The 23745-nt window shown below is 38.4% G+C and overlaps 1 protein-coding gene and 1 long non-coding RNA gene across 2 annotated transcripts; both read right to left on the bottom strand.

Moving 5' to 3' along the window:
* Positions 1-8998: 8998 nt before the first annotated feature.
* Positions 8999-10211, bottom strand: LOC121013586 (zinc finger protein 420-like; the record flags this gene model as incomplete). Its single annotated transcript, XM_040449273.1, has 1 exon — positions 8999-10211. A coding segment is annotated over one exon (861 nt), but the record flags the coding sequence as incomplete, so codon positions are not given.
* A 2729-nt stretch (positions 10212-12940) lies between these two features.
* On the bottom strand, positions 12941-23480 carry LOC121013794 (uncharacterized). Its single transcript, XR_005782925.1, has 4 exons — positions 22944-23480; positions 17349-17476; positions 16976-17074; positions 12941-12997 (listed from the first exon to the last, which is right to left on the bottom strand). It is a non-coding gene; the product is annotated as an uncharacterized LOC121013794 (long non-coding RNA).
* Between the last annotated feature and the right edge of the window lie 265 nt (positions 23481-23745).

Genomic DNA, 23745 nt, shown 5'->3' with positions numbered 1-23745 from the left:
TGCACAGGGTTGCTATTTCTCCACATCCGTGGCAGCATTTATCCCTTGAGTTTTCTTTTTTTTTTTTTTTTTTTAATTTTATTTTTGGGACAGAGAGAGACAGAGCATGAACAGGGGAGGGGCAGAGAGAGAGGGAGACACAGAATCGGAAACAGGCTCCAGGCTCTGAGCCATCAGCCCAGAGCCCGACGCGGGGCTCGAACTCACGGACCGCGAGATCGTGACCTGGCTGAAGTCGGACGCTTAACCGATTGTGCCACCCAGGCGCCCATATCCCTTGAGTTTTCTAATAGTAATCACCTTACAGGTATGATATCTCATTGTGTTTTGATTTGCATTTCCTTTATTATTAGTGATGTTGAGCATCTTTTTATGTATTGTTGGCCATTTGTATGTCTTCTTTGGGAATATGTCTATTCAGGTCATTAGCCCATTTTTTAATTGGGTTATCAGTGGGGGGGGGGGGTTCGCTATTGAATTGTATGAGTTCCTTGTATATTTTGATATTAACCCCTTATTGGATATGCAGATATGTGGTTTGCAAATATTTTCTTACTCCACAAGTTGACCTCATTTTGTTGATGGTTCCCTTTGCTGAGCACCTTTTTAGTTCAATGTTCCACTTGTTTATTTTGGTTTGTTACCAAAATTTGATTTGCTGACAAATCTAAAAACTCATTGCTAATACTGATGTCAAGAGGTTACACCCCATGCTTTCTTCTATGAATTTTATAGTTTCAGGTTTTACATTCAATTCCTTAATCCATTTTGAGTTGATTTTGAGTAATTATTCTTAAATTAGGCCCTGCATAACTACATTGTGAGGACTGCTCATTTTAACTTTGTTTTGGAACAGTAAAATGCTACAATAAAGTAGTAAAGGGGCTCCCAGGAATCAACTTCTGACCTGGCACACAGGGAAGATAAAAAAATAATTCAAATTCAAAAACTATCAACAACCCTGGTTTATGGAGTACTAGGGGCACTATGTCAACACAAAGCTTCAAAGAGAATATGTTGTAACCTAGATAATTGAGAGAAACTTGAAAATACTTGTCCTGCCAAAACTCAATAGTTCTGCTTCCTGTACTAGGAAAGTCACTGTGTGCAGTTCAACAAATGATCCCAGTCCTGGAAAAAGCTTTCGTAGACGTGCAGCACTGTGCACTCTTGTTCCAAACCACAGATCTTTCAGAAGAGCATGCCCTGCAATGGTGTGTTCATTACCAGAGAACAGACATGTATAAGCCATGGCCTAAAAAAAGATGCCCTCCAATGAAAACAGAAATATTCTCAGCCAGAAGTGCCTATGCTTCAAGTTTTACACTTCGTATCACCCATCCTTATTTTCCAATTTCCCCAGGAAATAGGATGTGGTATAATAAACTCGGAAATCTTTCTCCAATTGTTTTCTTTTGTGTTAACCTACTTTAGGTGTACTTGAGGACAAACAGCCTAGCTTTACCAGATTTTTAAAAGAACTGACAACTATCTGGATCAATTGTTTCCTTTACCTTTCACAGATATCCTGAAAAGTCACCGTATCAGTCTGCCAGAGCTACCATAACTAATACCACTGACCAGGTGGCTTCAACAACAGAAATTTATTTTCTCATAGTTATGGAGGCTGAAAATTCAGGATCAAGGTGTCTATAGGCTTAGACACCTCCCTCCTTGCTTCCAAATGGCCACTCTCTCGCTGTGTCTTTGCATGTCCTTTTTTCTGTGTGTGCATATTCATGTTCTCTCTTCATCTTATAAGGACACTAGTCCTACTGGATTAGGTCCCAACCCTTATTACTTCATTTAACATTAATCACCTCTTTAAAGGTCCTATTTCCAAACGTCGTCACACTGGGGGTTAGGACTTCGACATATGAGTTTTAGAGGAAACAATCCATTCTACAATCGTCACTATTCCAACTCAAAATAAGAGGGAAAAGAAACTCAATTTTTAAATATTTTGGAAAGGGGCACACATAATAAACAGCACTGTCTTATAATCATTGATGTTGTTTTCATGTCTATATCCAATCTCTTCTCATCTCCAAAAGGAAAACGTGCATATGGTAGGTGCTACAGAGACACCTGCTAGATGTAAAAGATTGTGAGATGGCAGGATATCTATACCTCCTTCTACTTCACACATGAGAAGATACAGAGAAATGAAAAAGATCATCAGAGTCTGACTCTGTAATAGGCACAGAGTCTGGTAGAAAACTATTTCATTTGTGCTGTGGAACTAAAGGAAATCAAAGTTGGGGTGTGCAGTGGATGACTAAAACAAAAAGACCACTTTTCAATATCTGTGGCCTGGGACAGAGGCTTGAAGATCATGAGGCAAAGAATTAGAAGGAGAAATGGAAGGCATTTTTTTTGTGAACCAAGACAACCAACTCAAGAAGTAACATGCATCATAAATGGGGCAACTGAATTATTATAGAATTTGATTAAACTCCATTAAAACATTAAAAATGTTGAGTTTAGAAATGGCAAAGATGTACTAGTGGGGCTAGAACAAGGGATGGAGATTTTGATAGTAAATAGGCTCTTCGGAAGGTATGTAACTCAAGCCATTTTATCTAATTTGCTCCTTCTGACTTACTTCTTAAGAAAAAATTTAGCAGCTTTTTTAAAATGAGAAACCAGGATCTTATTAAAGTGCGACAAGGAGGGGCACCTGGGTGGCTCAGTTGGTTGAGCATCCAATTTTGGCCCAGGTCATGACCTCATGGTTAGGGAGTTCAAGCCCCGTATCGGGCTCTGGAGGCTGCTTCAGATTCTGTGTCTCCCTCTCTCTCTGGACCAACCCCCCCCCCCCCCAGCTCACACTCTTTCTCTCTCAAAAATAAATTTTTAAAAAAAGTCCTTAGGGGCACCTGGGTGGCTCGGTCACTGGGAGTCCAACTTCAGCTAGGGTCATGATCTTGCGGTTCATGGGTTTGAGCCCCACATAGAGCTCTGTGCTGACAGCTCAGAGCGTGGAGCCTGCTTCAGATTCTGTGTCTCCCTCTCTCTCTGCTCCTTCCCCACTCACACTCTGTCTCTCTCTCAAAAATAAACTTAAAAAAATTTTTTTAAGCCCTTAAATTGTGACAAGGAAACATTTAGATTGTGACTTTTCGCCTCTTTTGGATCATCACTGCAAACATGAATAGATTTGTGTATTTGGTAATGAAGCCCCCTTTCTCTCACCAATTATCGTGCTTTTCTGCATCATCTCCTATCTCTATCTAGACAAAGCTTACTGTGCTACAGGACAGGAGCTTTACTAGAGTTGTGGAATAGCAATTTGAAGAATGGCATGTTACTGCTCTCTTAGAACTTACATTCTTATTAAGGGCAACCTCCACCCCTATGTGGGGATACATACACACACACGTGACAAGTGCTACAGGAAGAAAACCCACAAAATAGGATAAAGAATGGGGTAGCTTTCATTTGACATTATGAAGGACCATGTAAGCTGAAAAGGTCCTCATAGAAAATTCTACAGATAAAAGAGTCCATTAAAAGATATGATGAACTGGTAAGAATTGAGGGAAATCCTTTGAAGATGGGAATAACATGAATGTGTACAATAGCTGTTGGAATCCCCAAAGGGCATCTACCAATCCTGGGGGTCTAGAGTTTCTATCATAAAAGACACATATCTGTCTGTATGGGACAACAGAAAAGGCCTGGGGCACACTTATGGTGAGTTGGTAGATAATAAAAACATAAAACTAAAAAACTCAAATGGTTTTATCCTTAGGGAAAGAGAGAAGCAGGATTAAGACAGAAATAAACAATGTTTGCTTTCACATTGGTTCTAAGTATAGGGAAGAAAATCTCCCCTGGGTATCTGTGGTCACATGCAGGCCCTCACATAGATTTAAGAACCTAACAGTATTTGCAAGGTCTGGAAAACTGTAAGGCATGTTTTCTAACTTAAAAATTAGTCCACTGCTGGAGCACCTGGGTGGCTCAGGCAGTTAAGCATCTGACTCTTGGTTTTGGCTCAAGCCATGATCTCATGGCTTTGTGAGTTCAAACCCCACATCGGGCTCTGAGCTAGCAATGTGGAGCCTGCTTGGGATTCTCTCTCTCCCCCTGTCTCTCTGCCCCTCCCTTACTTGTGCAGTCTTTGTCTCTCTCAAAATAAATAAACGTTAAAAAAAAAAGAATTTTATATTAAAAAAAAAAAGAGTCTACTGCTAATGTCTTCAAGGCACGGCAGGAAACAAAAAAGTAAATCCTTTCTGGAGTATACAATTGACTTAGATTTTTTTTAAAAAAAAACCTGTAGGCAAATTCTAAGGTATACAGGGTAAAACAAAACAAAACCACACTAGGAAAGAATATTACATAAGTGAGAGTAAACAAAACCAAAACTAGGGGCGACTGGGTGGCGCAGTCGGTTAAGCGTCCGACTTCAGCCAGGTCACGATCTCGCGGTCCGTGAGTTCGAGCCCCGCGTCAGGCTCTGGGCTGATGGCTCAGAGCCTGGAGCCTGTTTCCGATTCTGTGTTTCCCTCTCTCTCTGCCCCTCCCCCATTCATGCTCTGTCTCTCTCTGTCCTAAAAATAAATAAACGTTGAAAAAAAAATTAAAAAAAAAACAAAACCAAAACTAAAAATACGTGAAAAGCAGAACCATGAAGACTTCCAATGTTAGAAGTATCAACAGATAGAACATAAAATGAGGGCTGCCTGGGTGGCTCAGTTGGTTGGATGTCCGACTTCAGTTCAGGTCATGATCTCACGGTTCATGGGGTTGAGCCCCACATTGGGCTCTGTGCTGACAGTTCTGAGCTTGGAGCTTGCTTTGGATTCTGTGTCTCCCTCTCTCTCTGCCCCTTTCCCAAACACACTCTGTCTCTCTCTCTCCCTCTCTCTCTCTCTCTCTCTCTCTCTCTCAAAAATAAATAAACATTAAAAAAAATTCTTTTAATGTGAAATGATGTTAAAAAGGAAGAGTTCATTAAAAACATGAGAAACAGAAAGACAGAATCAAAATGACCAAGTACATTTACATTTAGAAAACAACCAAATAAAAATTTCTATAAAAATAACTCATAATATTACATTCTACAAATAGACTTAGCTATATAAGGAATTAATAAACTGCAAAACAGACTTAAAAATTATAGAGAATACATAAAAGGGGTAGGGATAGATTTAAAAATGAAGAAAAAAACCACAGAGGAGAGACTGAGAAGGCCCAATATATATTTAACTGGAATTCCCAAAGAAAATAAATGAGAGAGGAAAAGGAATATGTGACTTAGTTTTCTACAGAATTGAAAGATATGAATCCTATAGATTCCACAACTATGCTGAATCTCAATAAGAAAATAAAAATAATACAAAATCTAAATATGCCATGGTGGAACTATGATGCTATAAGGGTGAATAGGGGCACCTGGGTGGCTCAGGTGGTTGGGTGTCCACTCTTGATTTTGGCTCAGGTCATGATCTCACAGTTCACGGAATCGAGCCCCAAAGCAGGCTCTGTGCTGACAGTGCAGAGCCTGCTTGGGATTCTCTCTCCCTCTTTCTGCCCCTTCCCCACTCACACTCACTCTCTCTCTCTCAAAATAAATAAACATTTTTAAAAAGACAATAAACAACAACCCCACAGAACATGCAGCACAGTGGTTACAGGCATGTATGTACATATGCAGGAAGAAAATATGTAAAGTTAATGGTGATGGCTATTTCTAACAGGAGTTGTAGGACTGAAATTAGAAAAGTGACAGTAAAGAACAGAAAAAGAAAAATAAGAGGGGCGCCTGGGTGGCTCATTCGGTTAAGCGTACAACTTCGGCTCAGGTCATGACCTCATGGTTTGTGAGTTCAAACCCCTCATTGGGCTCTCTGCTGTCAGCACAGAGCCCGCTTCAGATCCTCTGTCTCCCTCTCTCTCTGTTCCTCTCTCCTCTCTCAAAAATAAATATAAAAACAAAAAAATATTAAAAATTAAGAAATAAAACTGTTAAAATGTTAATGCTCTGTAGTAGCTATATGGTTGTTTGACATATTAGCCTTAAAGTCTTTTAAAATCTGCACAGAAAACAACAAACTATTAAGATATTCATTTGTTCAACCTTGGTGTGGGGAATACTTCTAAGACAGACAGGAATATAAGAAACCACAAAGAAAAAGGTATGTGGTTAAATGGAATATAGATGCATGTACATGTACACATGCACGTGAACACAGGAAAATATACACAAAAATGATACCAAAGACTGAAAAAGTACTTTCAACAAATGATGTTCAAAATATTCCAAAACCTTCTACAAACTAAGAGTGAGAAGCTGAAATGAAAGCTATGCAAATGATACTGATCTGGCATTTGTTCTTAGGGTGCCATCCTAGAACACAGCTTTTCTTGATAACAGTAATGTTGACATGCTCAACCTGGCAATCCTTTGCGCTGGGGTGGGGTGCTGTCCTGTGCATTGTAGGGTTAGCAGCAACCTGCCCTGTACACACTAGACGCCAGCAGCACCAAAAATTGTTAGACATTGTCAACCCTCCCTGAGGATAGAGGTCATCTGTTTGAGAAGCATTGCTCTAGCATTTTTAGCAGGATGTGAATCTTGTAGAATGAGTGGCTAGGTTTCCTCAAGGTGTCACCTGTAAAATTATCTAGTAACATCTAAAAACAAAGTTCCATTACTATTTATTCTTCCATTAATTAGTGTCTTCAGATATTTTATCTTCTCGAATCAATTTCAGTGACATATTTATCTAGAAAATTATGCCTTCTCTCTAGATTTTTGAATTTATTGTAATAAATTATTGTTACAGTAAAAAATATCTTTATGACATCTATCATGATCACTCCTTTCTCACTCATAGTGTTGGACTGAGTTATGACCAGTGTTTTCTGATGTGACATGATAAAGTCTAGTCTAGCAAATTCAAATAGGTTTTGCCTATTACTTTTTTTTTCCTTTCTTTATTTTAAACTACTTTTTTTTTTTAATTTTAGAGAGAACATGCATAAGCAGAGGAGGGGGGAGAAAGAGAGAGAGAGAGAGAAAGAGAGAGAGAGAGAGAGAGAGAGAGAGAGAGAGAGAATATCTTAAGTGCTGAGCACAGAGCCACAGGGCTCAATCCCACAACCCTGAGATCATGACCTGAGCCAAAATCAAGAGTTGGTCACGCAACTGACTTAGCCATCCAGGTACCCCTATTGCTTTCTATTTCGTTAATCTATTTTAATTTTATTAGACCCTTCTATCTATTCATTTCAGGGTTGTCTTTAATTTTTTCCCTTTTCTTGAGTTAAACATATAATTACTTACTCAACAAATATTAATTCCCTATTCAAAGTGTTTAAGATACAGTATGAAAATGCTAAATAACTGTCCTTGACTTTTTAATATGATGCATGAACTACTGAAAACAGCTTTGACCACATTCTATATCTTGATATATCAGTGGTTCATTGTTATTCCCCTTAAGAGTCTATTTTGGTAAGCATACAGATGTTACTAAGTTTCTAAGCGCTTCAAAATTTTCAACATCCATAACTACTGCAGAAAATAAAAATTATACAACTTTTGCTTTTAAGGATTTGTTATAGAGGTTACTTCATAAAACATTTGGTTTAAAAGCTGTACTCTTAATTACACATTCACTACATCATGAGATTATTATTTTCCCAGTATGAACTTGCAGACACAGCAAAAAGGATCTGAATAATGGGCTGTTCATATTTATTACATTCTGAAGATAAGTTTTTTACATGCAGTAAGAGATCAAAGCTTTCGTATGTGTTTTTTTTTTTAATTTTTTTTTTCAACGTTTATTTATTTTTGGGACAGAGAGAGACAGAGCATGAACGGGGGAGGAGCAGAGAGAGAGGGAGACACAGAATCGGAAACAGGCTCCAGGCTCTGAGCCATCAGCCCAGAGCCTGATGCGGGGCTCGAACTCACGGACCGCGAGATCGTGACCTGGCTGAAGTCAGACGCCCAACCGACTGCGCCACCCAGGCGCCCCTTTCGTATGTTATTAAACAAAGTATTCTCCATTCATTTTAGTAATGATTCTACCAGTGATAGTGATACTGTCAACATTTATTGGGGATTGTCAGACAACATATGAGATGAAATATTTAATTCCCTCCAATTTAAAAACAAGTAAAGAGGAACAGGGATATTAATTTACCTACTCATAGTTCCAGTAGTAAAAGAGTAGTAGAACTACAATATGTAATGTGGGGTTAAAAATTTTGTTTCAAGTTCAAATATAAATTCTAATTAACATATAGTATAATACTGATTTCAGTAGAATTTAGTGATTCATCACTACATATGTACAACACCCAGGGCTCCCCATAAGTGCTCTCCTTAGTACCCATTACCTATCTAGTCCATCCCTCACCCACCTCTCTCCATCAACCCTCAGTTTATTCTCTATAGTTTTTATTTTATGGTTTGCTTCTCTCTTTAAAAAAATATTCTATGAAGAGTTCTCTCAAGTTTGTATCTTGAATTTAGACTTGTTCTCTCAGTCTAAACTGTGATGGATATTCTACATTCAATTATTGACCCAAAATAAATTTTCTGATGCCTAGATATAAATAAGCAGCAAATGAGATTAATATCTATAGGATTTTCTTCTAATAAATTTATTGTAACATAACTGATGCATTGCACGTAAGTTTCCCTATATCGACGTATAAACTTGCTGATACTCAATTAGTTGTGAATCCTAATGAAAGGTTTTCTATATTCCTAACATTCCTAGGTTTCTCACCATTATAAATTATGTGATATTTAATAGGTCTGAACTATGAAGAAAGACTTTCCTACATAGCTTACACAAAACTTTCTTGGGGCACCTGGGTGGCTCATTCGGTTAAGCATCCAACTCTTGGTTTTGGCTCAGGTCATGATCTCATGGTCCATGGGATTGAGCCCCACGTTGGGCTCTGTGCTGACAGTACAGAGCCTGCTTGGGATTCTCTCTTTCTCCCTCTCTCTCTCTGCCCTTCCCCCACTCGCTCTCTTTCTCTCTCTCAAAAATAAGTAAGCTTAAAAAAAATTCTTGCCAGTAGGTGAACAACTACCAGCCTTCCCACATTCTTCACTTGTCTGTTCTGGCTGGTATACAATCTCTGATGCAAAAGTTTGAGCTCTGGTTAAAGGTGTTCCCACATTGCTTACATTCGTAAGATGTTTTTTTTCTCCAATGTAAATTCTGTAATATTTAAGTTTTGAGCTAAGACTAACGGCCTTTTCACATTTCTCACATTCGTAGTATTTCTCACAGTATGCATTTTCTGATGTTGAGTAAAGTAGGAGCTCTGAATAAAAACTTTTCTAAATTACTTATATTCATAGGATTACTCTAAATATAATCTGTTGAAAACCTGTGAGCCACCAAGGGAGACCTTTGACACTGCTTACATTCATAATCTTTTTTTTTTTTTTTCTCCAATATGAAGTCTCTGATGGAGAGCAAGTTTGGAGCTCCAGATGAAGGCCTTACCACACTTTTCACATACACAGCATTTCTCACCAGCATGAATTCTCTGATGTCGAGTAAGATGTGATTGTTGAATAAAGGCCTCACCACATTCCTTACATTTATAAGGTTTTCACCACTATGAATTCTCTGATGTTGAACAAGGTGTGAACCATGACTGAAGGCCTTCCCACAGTCCTTACACTCATAAGGTTTCTCACCAGTATGAGTTCTCTGATGCTGAGTACATCCTGAGCCACAACTAAAAGTCTTTTCACAATCCTTACATTCATAAGGTTTCTCACCAGTATGAATTCTTAGACATCGAACAAGATGTAATAGCTGAATAAAAGCCTTCCCACATTCCCTGCATTTATAGGATTTCTCACCAGTATGAATTTTCTGATGTCGAGCAAGTTGTGAGATATGTCTAAAAGTCTCCCCACATTCCTTACATTTATAAGGCTTTTCTCCAGTATGAATTCTCCTATGTTGTACAAGGTGTGAACCGTGACTGAAGGACTTCCCACAGTCCGTACACTCATAGGGCTTCTCACCAGCATGAGTTCTCTGATGTTGAGTAAGTTCTGAGCCACAACTAAAAACCTTCTCACAGTCCTTACATTCATATGGCTTCTCGCCGGTATGAATTCTTAGATGTCGAATAAGGGATGATAGCTGAATAAAGGCCTTCCCACATTCCCTACATTTATAGAGTTTCTCACCAGTATGAATTTTCTGATGTCAATTAAGTTGTGGACCATGACCAAAGGCCTTCCCACATTCATACATTCATAGGGTTTCTCTCCAGTATGAATTCTCTAATGTCGAGTAAGTTGTGACCCACAACTAAAAGCTTTCCTACATTCCTTACATTCATAAGGTCTCTTGTTAGTATAAATTCTCTTATACAGCTCTTAAGAATTCTTATGAAAAGCCTTATCAATATGTGCTGCTGGGTGCTGGCTGAATGTAGGCATTTTTTCATATTTCTCTTATCGGAAATATTCCTTCTCACTTCTCTGTTGTATTTCAGATAGGCCTCTGAAATTGGATCCATCAAAGTGGTTTTTTAATCTTTCCATTTTATACCACTGAAATGATTCTTTATCAAAACTGCTCTTTTTTGGAAATAACTCCTTAGTATCACACATGCACTGTAAATCTGAAAAATAACAGTAAAGTATACATATAATATATTCCTCTTCCATCAAAAATTAAACTTCTATGGCAGAAACTAGATAAGGGAAAATCATGTTCTAAAGAAGTAAATGGATGAAAACATTCTCAAATATTGAGGACAAGAGTCCAGGGAGAGGAATTAAAAAAAAAAAAAAAGTAAAATGCTAAGTAAGTATACAAAAATGGAGGATAAATAGAAGTCCATGAATACTATATAGTCTATTTACAGGAACTTCCCAACTACTATATGCTTGTTTTATAATGTCTCTGACAGAAGTAAGGAAGAATTCAGTGAGGTTCCAGCAGTGACAAAGTAGAATGGGTAGGTTTAGAGAAAATGATACACCACTGATGAGTTCCATGTGGAAATGACCAGCACACTATTAAAATACTTTCAAGTCCATTAGTTTTATGTCTTAGTTCGTTACCTAACATGAGTCCCCAAACTCTCATTTGATAAAGAGTAACTATTCTCATGGAACTGTGAGGATTAAGAAGACTACAGCTCCTTGGCATAATATAAGTCCTCAATAAGAAGTATCTATTAGGGGCACCTGGGTTGCTCAGTCAGTTAAGAATCTGACTTCTTCTCAGGTCATGATCTCACCACTTGTGAATTCGAGCCCTTCATCGGGCTCTGTGCTGACAGCTCAGAGCCTGGAGCCTGCTTCAGATTCTGTGTCTCCGTCTCTCTCTGCCTCTCCCCAACTTGCACTCTGTCTCTCTCTCTCTTAAAAATAAACATTAAAAAAATATATATGTAGTATCTATATTAATTGTTATAACTATGGAAGAAGAGTTTGGCAGTTAAGAGAAATATGAAATGAATATTATTTAAACTCCTCTCTCATATAAACTACCACTCAGTAAGCAGCAATACTTTTTCACAATCCAACACTTTGGTTCTCATTTTTGCTTACTCAGCTCTGATTCTCTAACCTATCATTATAATTTTTGAATCGATCTCCAACTCTGGTTCAATCCAACCTCCTGCTTATCCTATGCCTGCAGCAAAATCACTGAACATAGGCGGAGAAGCACACAAAATGAGGATAAGTAGTCCATTTTCAATATAAGAACACATATCTTAACTGCAACCTCAGAGCTGACTGGCTATTTTATTACATTTCCTTGAGTAATTTAAATTAGTAGTGACACAGGATTTAAGGTATCAAAAGGAAGACAGCCCAGAAGGAGACATAAAGTTTTTTATGAGATCTTACCGTGTTAGAGAATAAACTTCCAGATGATGAAGAGAGTAGAATAATCAAATAAATGATGATGAAAAATTACTACTTCATGCCAAATATAGGATTAAACTGCAGATGGACTAAAACTTTACTATACACACACACACACACACACACACACACGCACGCACAAAATCTTTAAAACTTTTTGAGATAAAGATCTGTACCAAAATCCCATATTAAAAAATGGTAAAAGAATATTCACTAGTACTACTATTACTCAAACTACACTGACGTTTCACTGTAATAAATTTTTCAAAATTTAAAGAGATAACTACTAATATAATAAAAAGGAAGAAAGAATTATAAGGGAAAGAAAATGCAAAACTTTGCTAAAATAACAGAGTGGATTTACTCTACCAAGAATAAAGATATCCCACATATACATATGTATCATATTCATAATACATATGCATACATAAAATATATAAAGTCACAATAATTAATACAATATGGAAATAGAAGTAAGACAAAGGTTAAGTGAAAACATCACCTACTGAACAATATACTGTATACAGTTTGATACTCTCTAAGTATGTATGTGTGTGTGTATATATACCAAAACAATAAAGCATATTATCTGTGGATAGTTATATATGATCCAATGGAACAGGGAAGGATCTGTAAAATATGTATACATTCCAATGCACATGGAACATTCTCCAGAACAGATCACATTAGGCCACAAAACAAGTCCAAATAAATTTAAGAAGACTGAAATCATATCAAGCATGTTTTCCAACCATAAGGTATGAAACTAGAAATAAATTAACAACAACAAAAAAAAAACCCACTGGAAAAAAACACAAACACATGGAATCTAAATAACATGCTACTAAACAACCAATGGGTCAACTAAGCAATCAGAGGAGATGAAAAAAAGACATGAAGACAAGTGAAAATGAAAACACAACAGTCCAGGGGCGCCTGGGTGGCGCAGTCGGTTGGGCGTCCGACTTCAGCCAGGTCACGATCTCGCGGTCCGTGAGTTCGAGCCCCGCGTCAGGCTCTGGGCTGATGGCTCAGAGCCTGGAGCCTGTTTCCGATTCTGTGTCTCCCTCTCTCTCTGCCCCTCCCCCGTTCATGCTCTGTCTCTCTCTGTCCCAAAAATAAATAAACGTTGAAAACACAACAGTCCAAAATCTTTTTGTGAAAGCAGTTTTAACAGGGAACTTTTATAGTTATACAGGCCTACACCAATAAACAAGAAAATCTCTGAAAAACAATCTAAATTTACACTTACAGTGACCATAAAAAGAAAAACAAAGCTCAAGTTAGTAGAAGGAAATAATAAAAACCAGAGCAAAAACAAATAGACTAATAACAATACAAAAGCTCAATGAAACCAAAAGTTAGTGCTTCGAAAAGAAAATAAATATGATAAACCTTTAGCTAGACTACCAAGAAAAGAGAGGACCCAAATAAATAAAATTAGAAATGAAAGAGGAAAAATAACACCACAGGAATACAAAGGACTTACAAGAGACTACTACTAAGCCAACAAATTGGACAACCTAGAAGAAATGTATAAAGTCCTGGAAACATACAATCTTCCAAAACTGAACCAAGAAAAAATACACAATCTGGACAGATTACTAGTAACAAAATTAAATTAGTAAAAAACAAACAAAAAAAACCTCTCAACAAACAAAAGTCTAGGATCAGATGACTCCACAGGTGAATTCTACCAAACACTTAAAGAAGAGTTAATACCTATTCTCCTCAAACTATTCCAAGAAATAGAAAAGGAAGGAAAGCTTCCAAATACATTCTACAAGGCCATATTATCCTGATATCAAAACTGAACAAAGATATCAGAAAAAAGAAAACTACAGGCCAACATCCCTAATGAACTTAAATACAAAATAAAAAAATATTAGCAGATTGTATTCTACAATAGATTAAAAGGATCATTCACCATGATCAAGTGGAATTTTATCCAGGGGTGCAAAGACATTTCAATAAAACACAAATCAATCAACATGATATACCACGTTATCAAAATAAAGAATAAAAATAATATGACCATGTTGACAAATGCAGAAAAAGTATTTGACAAAATTCAACATCTGTTCATGATAACTCTCAGCAAAGTGCGTTAGAGGGAACATACCTCAACATAAAGGCAATATATGATGAACCCAGAGCTGACATCATACTCAGTGGTAAAAAAACTGAGAGCTTTTCTTCTAACATGAGGAATAAGATAAGGATGTCCACTCCCACCACTTTTACTCAACATAGTATTGGAAATCCTAGCCATAGCAATCAGAAAAGGAAAAATTAAAAGTATCCAAATTGGTAAGGAAGAAGTGAAACTGTCCTTATTTGCAGATGACATAATACTATATATAGAAAACCCTGAAGACTCTATCAAGAAATTATTAGAAATAACAAATGAATCCAGTAAAGTTGCAGGGTACAAAATTAATATACAGAAATTGCTTGCATTTCTATACATTCTATTAATAATGAAGTAGAAGAAACAGAAATTAAGAAAACAATTCTATTTACAATTACACCAAAAAGAATAAAATACCTAGGAACAAAACTTCACCAAAGAGGTGAGGTACCTGTACTCTGAAAACTAAAATAACACTGATGAAAGAAACTAAAGATCACAATAAATGGAAAGACATTCCATGCTCATGGATTGGAAGGATTAATATTGTTAAAATGTCCATGCTACTCAAAGCAATCTACAGATTCAAAGCAATCAAATACCAAAACCCCATCAAAATACCAAAAGTATTACTCACAGATATAGAACAAATAATACAAAAATTTTACGGAACCCCCAAAGAAACCCAAATAGCCACAGGAATACTGAAAAAGAAGAACAAAATTGGAAGTATCAGAACCACATATTGCAAGATACACTACAAAGAGATATTAATCAAAACAGTATGGTACTAGGACAAAACTAGATACATAGAACAGAACAGAAGCTTAAAAATAAACCCACACTTTTATGGTCAATTAATCTACAACAAAGTAGGTAAGAATATACAATGAGGAAAAGACAGTCTCTTCAATAAATGGTGCTGGAAAAACTGGACAGCTACAATCCAAAGAATGAAATTGGACCACTTTGATACACCATATACAAAAATAAATTCAAATGGATTAAAGATCTAAATGTGACCCTGAAACTATAAAATTCCTAGAAGAAAATATAGGCAGTAATCTGTTTGACATCAGCCTTAGCAACATTTTTTTAGCTATGTCTCCTAAGACAAGGGAAACAAAGGCAAAATGAAACCAAAATAAAAAGCTTTTGGGGTGCCTGGGTAGCTCAGTCAGTTAAGCATCCAACTTTGGCTCAGGTCATGATCTTGCAGTCCATGAGTTTGAGCCCCACGTCGGGCTCTGTGCAGACAGCTCAGAGCCTGGAGCCTGCTTTGGATTCTGTCCCTCTGTCTGTCTCTCTCTCTCTCTCTCTCTCTCTCTCTCTTTCTCTCTCTGCCCCTCCCCCACTCACACTCTGTCTCTCAAAAAAATGAATAAATGCTTTAAAAAAATTTTTTAATAAAAAGCTTTTACACAGCAAAGAAAACCATCAACAAAATGAAAAGGCAGCCTACTGAAAGGGAGAAGATATTTGCAAATTGTATATCAGATAAGAGTTAATATCCAAAAAATGTAAAGAACATATAAACTCAACACCAAAAAAACAAATACAAACCTAAATTTAAAAATTAAATTAAAAAATGGGCAAAGGACCTGAATAGATATTTTTCCAAAGACATACAGATGGCCAAAAGATACATGAAAAGATGCTCAACATCACCAATCATCAGGAAAATGCAAATCAAAACCACAATGAGATATCACCTTACCCCTGTCAGAATGGCTTGTGTTAAAAAGACAAGAAATAACAGTGTTAGTGAAGATGTGGAAGAAAGGAGCCCTTATGCACTGTTGGCGGGAAAGTAAATTGGTGTAGCCACTGTGGAAAACAGTATGAAGATTCCTCCAAAAATTAAAAACAGAACTACCATACAATCTAGTTATTACACTGCTGGGTATTTACCCAAAGAAAATGAACGCACTAATTCGAAAAGATACATGCACCCTTCATGTTTACTGCATCATTATTTACAATAGCCAAGATATGAAAGCAACCCAAGTGTCCATCCATAGAGGAACGGATAAAGAAGATGTGGTGAACATACAATGGAATATTACTCAGCCACACCAAGAGTGAAATTTTGCCATCTGCAACAACATAGATGAACCTAGACGGTATACTAAGCAGAATAAGTCAGAAGGAAAAAAAAAATACCATATAATATCGCTTATACATGGAAAGTTAAGAAACAAATGAATAAAGAAACAAAACATAGAAACACAGCAGACCAGACCCATAAATGTAGAGAACTGGTGGTTGCTGGGGGGCAGGGGGGAACATGGGCGGCATAGACTTCCAGTGATGGAATGAGTAAGTTACAGGATGAGAGGCACAGCATAGAGAACACAGTAATGTGGGGACAGACAGCAGCTGCACTTATGGTGAGCACAGCATAAGGGACAGATGTGTCAAATCACTACATTGTACACCTGAAACTAACATAATGGGTGTGTGTCAACTATACATCAATAAAAAAATAATAATAATTTACTCACTTTAATTCCCTCAAGTTCTGAAATGAGGCTTGCATAAATTAAACATCAGTACATTTTGGATAAGAGTGAATGAATAAAGCATGAACTACTGAAAAAAGGAGAAACTTCTCAAAGAGGGATCAAGTCATTGAAAAAAAGGTAAAATAGGGGTTTTTAAGAAATATTGTTCAGAAGTGACAATACTTACACAAGTTTAAATGACAAGGGGAAGCTGGGAAAGAATTAGATTGCACATATAAGGAAAAGATTGCTGGTCATGGGGAAGGGGGGCACCTACGTTTCTGAGAAGGGAGAGAAACAAAGCTACTTTTCTATGCCTCAGGCCTTCTCTCCCTTGTCAGGCCTCAGTCCTTGGAAGGGCACTTCCCAATAAAAATACCAAAGGTGGTAACTGCCGCAGGGCAAGGCCACCTGGGTTGCCAAGGCCTCTGTCAATGAGCTCTCACTCACCTGGGCAAGGTCCACCTGTCAAGGCCTTTGTAACCATCCAAGGCTGCTTCTCTTGCTCCAATAAGGAGATCACATCTGGCTTAGATCTGGAAAGTCCTACTTCAAGAAAGGAAAAGAAATAGGATCAACCTACAGGTATGGCAGAATTCAAGTCCAGCTGTGGTCATTGAAGAAGATAATAACAAGAATAACAAGGAGGGTGAAGGTCTCCTGAAGAACAGTGTGTGACAGAGACGTCTTCCCCAAAACCATAGAGTGCAGATTATTCCCTCAGTAGCAGGAAACGGAATTCAGACAATCCAGAAATCCACATGGAAAGAGGTAGAAATTCCACAAGGCAAATACCGAATGATCTGCAAGTAAACGTCCTTACCGACAGAGACCAGGTTGTGGTAGTTTTCCAACATCACGTCTCTGGATAAGTCTTTTTGTGCAGCACCCAGAGTAGTTCCACTCTCCCTGGGTGAAGTCTATCGCCACGTCCTTGAATACTGCCAACCCCTCAAAAGAGTCAATATACCCATCACTGATGAAGTTAAAGGCAATTTTTCAACATGGAAAGGGAAATGGAGAGTCATCAGAGAAAGGAGGAGACTCAGGCTGGGGCTAGAGCACACGTCTGGCAGGTCGCTACCCTCCCTCCCGCTCATTGGAGAAACAAGCCACCTTCAGACGGAAGGGCTTGAAGTGAACAAATACTGTAAAATGGAGTTTCCCCAGTAAGTGAAGTAGCAGAAAATACGCAGCTTGACTAAGAAAAACTTGTGGCCTCCATCCATCCTATGTGTACCTCAGATCATATTTCTCTCTTTGAAAGCACAATTTGCATGTGATATAATAATTTAAGAAAGAAACAGTCTAAGGACTATTTCATCATTATGTCGGGAGATCACAAGCATTTTTCTCCTGCTATATAAGACAAATCGTGTATCTTATAACTGACTTGACCATTCGTATATTTTATATTTTAGACACTTAGGTTTGCCCAAACTCTGAAGGAATTCATAGATGGAAAGTTATTATCTAGTTATACCATTATGTCTAATTTAAAACCTCCCTGAAACAGATCAAAACTTTGTATCGACAAGGATGTGGTTTGTCACAGCCTTATTAAGCCATGGTTTTGTGACAGGCATCTTTAATATTTCCCTTGGGAAAATGTGCTCCATCCGCACTCCTGACTGAAAACTAACCACGTGAGAAAGGTCTAAGACTGTTCATGGTACACTCAAGAACAGGCTGGGGAGGAGAGGACTTAGGGAAGGCGCTCACAAGAGTGGGTCTGGGAGCAGATTCCTGAAGGACATCCCAGGAGCAACTTTCATGACAGACAATAAAAACATAGGACCTGATATAAATACAGAAAGTGATAATTCCAACTCACATGAGCCACAGTTTTCAGAATTCCAACAATGATCTGTCCTCTCAGTGACTGTCCTGAGAGGGCAGAGCTGAATACAAAGAAGGCAGGACAGACAGGCTTTCCTCAGAGAAGTCAAACTGGATATCACAATGCCCTGTTTTCCCCATCCCCACCTCCCACAGGCATGGTAACAAGAGCCCAGAGACTGCAGACGCTGCTACAGCAAGAATAACAATACTATCCAGGTGCTGTAATAAAATGTCTCCATTCTAACCTACTAAAGGAGGTTTCTTGAACATTCAAGTTTCTAGACTTTTGTTTTTAACTCTCTTTAAAATCTCTCAGTGATTATTTTTATATAGTACCTATAACTTACCATTGTTTTCACTAACAGGTTGGTCAGACTGTCCTATGTCTCATTACAATATGTGGAAGTACCTCCTTTTGCCTTATTTTTAATTAACCATATACTTTAGAGATCATTTTATATTAATGCATTAAGAGCTCCTTTATTCTTGAGATATGAAATAATCCATCTTGGGGTACCTGGGTGGCTCAGTCGGTTAAGCGTCTCTCACTTCAGCTCAGGTCATGATGCCCTAGTTCATGAGTTTGAGGCTTGCGTCAGGCTCTATGCTAATAGCAAAGAGCCTGCTCAGGATTCTCTCTCTCTCTCCCTCTCTCTCTGCCCTTCCCCCACTCGTCCATTTTCTCTCTCTCTCTCTCTCAAAACTAAACTTAAGGGGTGCCTGGTGGTTCAGTCGCTTGAGCGTCCGACTTCAGCTGGCGTCATGATCTCACGGCTCGAGTTCGAGCCCCACAATGGGCTCTGTGCTGACGGCTCAGAGCCTGGAGCCTGCTTCCGATTCTGTGTCTCCCTCTCTCTCTGCCCCTAACCCACTTGCATTCTGTCTCTGTCTCTCTCAAAAATAAATAAACATTAAAAAATTAAAAAAAAAAAACTAAACTTAAAAAAAATAATCCATCTTAAGAATGACCCACAATTTTTAAAACTGTTTATTTCTGAGAGAGAGACAGAACACAAGCAGGGGAGGAGCAGAAAGAGGGAGATACAGAATCCGAAGCAGGTTCCAGGCTCCAAGCTGTCAGCACAGAGCCTGACATGGGGCTTGAACTCACAAACTGTGAGATCATGACCTGAGCCAAAGCTGGATGCTTAACCAACTGAGCCACCCAGGCGTCCCATGACCCACAATGTTTTAACTAGCTGCCTGATAATCAATATTTAGATTATTTATAAACCATCACTATCTATTTTATATTTTATTTCACATGCACAAACAAATCTGTATGATAATACCCATGAGTCAAGTTGTAGGGTGTGTAGTTCAAATTTTTACACAAAAATTGCTAAACTGCCTACTATAAAGGTCCTATTATCATGTATTAGTGCTGAGAGCTTCCTATATTCTGTCAACTCCTAATCCAAACCCATATGAAGAAAAGTTTTATGGGTTCACCTGGCAGAAGGGAAAGAATCCTCATTGAAAGCATGAGAATAAATAAAAACATAAAACAAAAAAAAACATAAGTATGGGGTAAATTTCAATGAATATTAACCAGGAAAAAAAATTCATATTTAAATACGCATAGAATCGGGACGCCTGGGTGGCTCAGTTGGTTGAGCATCTGACTCTTGATTTCAGTTCAGGTGATGATCCCAGGGTCAGACCACATGTTGGGCTCTGTGCTGAGTGTGGAGCCTGCTTAAGATTCTCTCTCTCCCTCTTCCCCTGTCCTCCACGCATGTACTCTCTCTCTAAAATAAAAAAATTTTTAATTAAAAGAAGGTACATGTAGAATTAAAATCCATTACCAAGAAATACTGGAGGGGATGGAGAGACAGGATGAAGTTGGCAAATGCAGTTTTAAAAGTTCTAAAATTCTAGCACCACTGGGAAATTGTAAAAATAATTTGTATTACACTATAAAGCATCAATGATGCATTCTGCAATCTCTAGTGCAAAAACACTAAAACAAACATACATGAATGTATGATGGAAGGAAAAAATGGAAAGACACAAAGTTCAATTAACCCAAAATAAGACAAAAGAGAACATAAAGATGAACTAGGGGCACCTGGATGGCTCAGTCAGTTAAGCGTCTGACTCTGGATTTTGGCTCAGGTCATGATCTCACATAAGCTCAAGCCCCATATCAGGTTCTTGCCCTGGCAGCACAGAACCTGCTTCTGATTTTCCCTCTCTCTTTGTGCCTCCACTGCTCACTCTTTCTTTCTCTCAAAATAAATAAACTTAAAAACATGTACTAAGTGGAAAAAACAAATAACAACAAAACAGACACTATGTAAGTAATTACATTTAACATAAACTAACACAAACTAAGAAAAGACTAAACTTGTTGGAGCATATTTAATAACAAAATACAACTCCATGCTGTTTACAAAAGACACCCTTCAAATATGAGGTAGAAAAAGACTGAAAGTAAAATAGAAAAAGACATAGCATGTGAATACTAACCAAAGGACAGCAGGTAGAACTACAGTAATATCAAACAAAATAGGCTTTATGTCTATTAGTTATTCTTGCCTTAAACAGGAATATTTCATCTTTATTATAGATGTCAACACAACAGGAAAATCAAAATTCTACGCCTCCATCTACTCAATAACACAACTTCAAAATATAGAAGGCAAAAACAGACAAGCAAACCAATAAGACAAAAATGCAAAGATAGTGAGAGCTATATGATATATGATACCTATATATCATACCCAAGTGGAGCTTATGTGAAAAATGTAAGAGATGTGTGACACTTGAAAATCAATGTACTTTGGGTGCCAGGCTGGTTCAGTCAGTGGAGCATGTGACTCCTGATCTTGAACTCAGGTCCTGAGTTCAAGCCTCATGTTGAGCATGAACTTACTTTAAATAATAATAATAATAATAATAATAATAATAATACTAATACCTTAAAATAGTAACAATATTATTTAAAAATCAGTGTACCTCACCTCATTAACAGAAAAAAGAGAAAATTACACGATCCCCTGGATACATGCAGAAATTCTGACAAAATCCAACATTATGATAAAAACTGAGTAAACCAGGGGCGCCTGGGTGGCGCAGTCGGTTAAGCGTCCGACTTCAGCCAGGTCACGATCTCGCGGTCCGTGAGTTCGAGCCCCGCGTCGGGCTCTGGGCTGACGGCTCGGAGCCTGGAGCCTGTTTCCGATTCTGTGTCTCCCTCTCTCTCTGCCCCTCCCCCGTTCATGCTCTGTCTCTCTCTGTCCCAAAAATAAATAAACGTTGAAAAACAAAAAAAACAAAAAACAAAAAAACAAAAAAACTGAGTAAACCAGAAATCAAAGGAAACACTATCATTAACCTGATAACGCAAATCTTAAAATGCTCCCTCAAAAATCACAATTAAAGCTAAAAATCTGAATGCATTCCCCTTAAAATTATGAAAAAGAAGACCTTTCAACTAGAGGTCTGATCCAGTACAACAGAGCAAGAAAAAAGAAATAAAACGCATAAGTACTAAAAAGGAAGAAATTAAACTAATTAGTCACAAATGACATGATTGTGTACATTAAAAAATCTTAAAGAATCTATAGATAAGCTACTAGAATTGAGTGATTTTATCAAGATTGATAAAAGGTCAACTTAAAAAGAATCAGCTTGATTTCCATAAATCAAGAACAACTAAACAGAAACACAAAATTTTAACTCTGATGTAACTTTCAATAGTATAAGAATTTATAGCTAGTTACAAATCAAAACAGTCTTAAGACCTCTAGAGTAAAAATGACAGAATATTATTGAACGATATATATATATATATATATATATATATATATCCCATGTTCATTGATTAGAAGACATGAGTAGATGTAAATTCTCTCAAAAAACTTTGTAGATTCAAAGCAACCCCAATTTTTAAAAAAGTAATTTTTTAATGAAATTAGCAAATCAATTCTAATATTCTTATAGAAGTGCAAGGATCTGTGAATAGCCAAGGCAATCTCAAAGGAAACCTTTACAAAGGTTTTACAAGGGAATTCTTTGTAAAGGATTCACATTATCAGATATTGACAGTAACGGGGCAGGGGGTATGACAACTGGAAAGTTGGCAATATCCTTTTATTTTTTTCACCCTGTCTCAGTGCTGATTGCCAAGGCGTATTAGGGTTGCAAAAATTCATCAACTCGTGCAATCGTATGTACAGTATATTCGAATGAGGAAGACTAAGAATGCAACAAAAATGCAAGTAGAGGAAATCACCAATAGTAACAAATCAACACCATGAGTAGGAAGAAGCACTCCGAGGAACACGAAGAGCCCCTAATACAGCAGACGCCCAGATACGCGCAGGTTCCCGCACGTTCCGACCTCCCCCGCCCCCGCCCTCAGCACCGCGCGAGGAAAGAGCGGGCACAGCTCACGGAGCGGGAGGGCGGGCACACCAGCAAGGCACGCCCTCCGGTGTCCACTTGACCTCCGGGCGCCCCGCCCCTCTCCGTATCGCCCCCTCGTTGTCCACTCCCGCTCCCAGACACGCACACAGTCACCGTCAGCCGCCCGCCAACACCCACTGTAACCGGAACCTGCACCCCACACCTGGCGTCAGGACAAGCGGACCGACACCACCTCCGAGAGCCGCCGCGCGGTCGGCGGACGCCAGCAGCCAATCAGCGGCGGGAAGGCAGATCTGGACGAAACCGCTTCCGAAGTGGGGGCCGCCGGGGAGTGTAGTCCTGGGCGCCGGGCGCAGAGGCCGCCGGGAGGCGTAGTCCTGGGCGGCAGGAGGTGCGTGGGGCTTGGAGCCTGGCTGACCCCGGGCGGCCCCAGTCTCCAGGGAAGCACCTGTCTGCGGGACCAGGGAAGTTTTGTAGTTTCATAAGCGCCTACCCAGATTTTGGAAGTCTCCCCAATCCCCACGCCGGATGCACTGATCATAGCTCTATACCTCGCCATCCCTCTTCTCCCTTCTTAACATGGTCAGCCTGTATACTCGCTTGTGTACACCTGTAACTTGCTGGCTGCTCTCTTGCTTTGGTTAAATACAGTTCTGATTGTATAACGACCTTTGCCCGCTGTGCATCTGTACCCTTGCAGTACAGCTCAATGTGGCTGGAAAAAAAAAGAGAAAGAAAAGAAACCACACTGACAGGGCTTACTTTAAATGAGAGGCAACAAATTGTTAGTGTTTTCCTGATGATTTCTTTATATTTTCATAATATTGACAAATTGGATTTCACTAATGTTTTCTTGGTGTTAAATTTAGATTATTTTTAGCAGGAATACTACAAAAAATTCTAATGCACCTATATCAGGAGGCACATTGTCCCCTTAAGGCACTGTCAACTTTGATCATTTGGTTAAGGTAGTGCCTTTCAGATTTCTCCACTATACAATTACT

The sequence above is a fragment of the Herpailurus yagouaroundi genome, unplaced genomic scaffold, assembly GCF_014898765.1.
Source record: "Herpailurus yagouaroundi ecotype Mexico unplaced genomic scaffold, PumYag 199, whole genome shotgun sequence".
NCBI lineage: Eukaryota > Metazoa > Chordata > Mammalia > Carnivora > Felidae > Herpailurus > Herpailurus yagouaroundi.
Note: the sequence above shows the minus strand (reverse complement) of the source record. Positions and strands in the feature narration are given on the sequence as shown.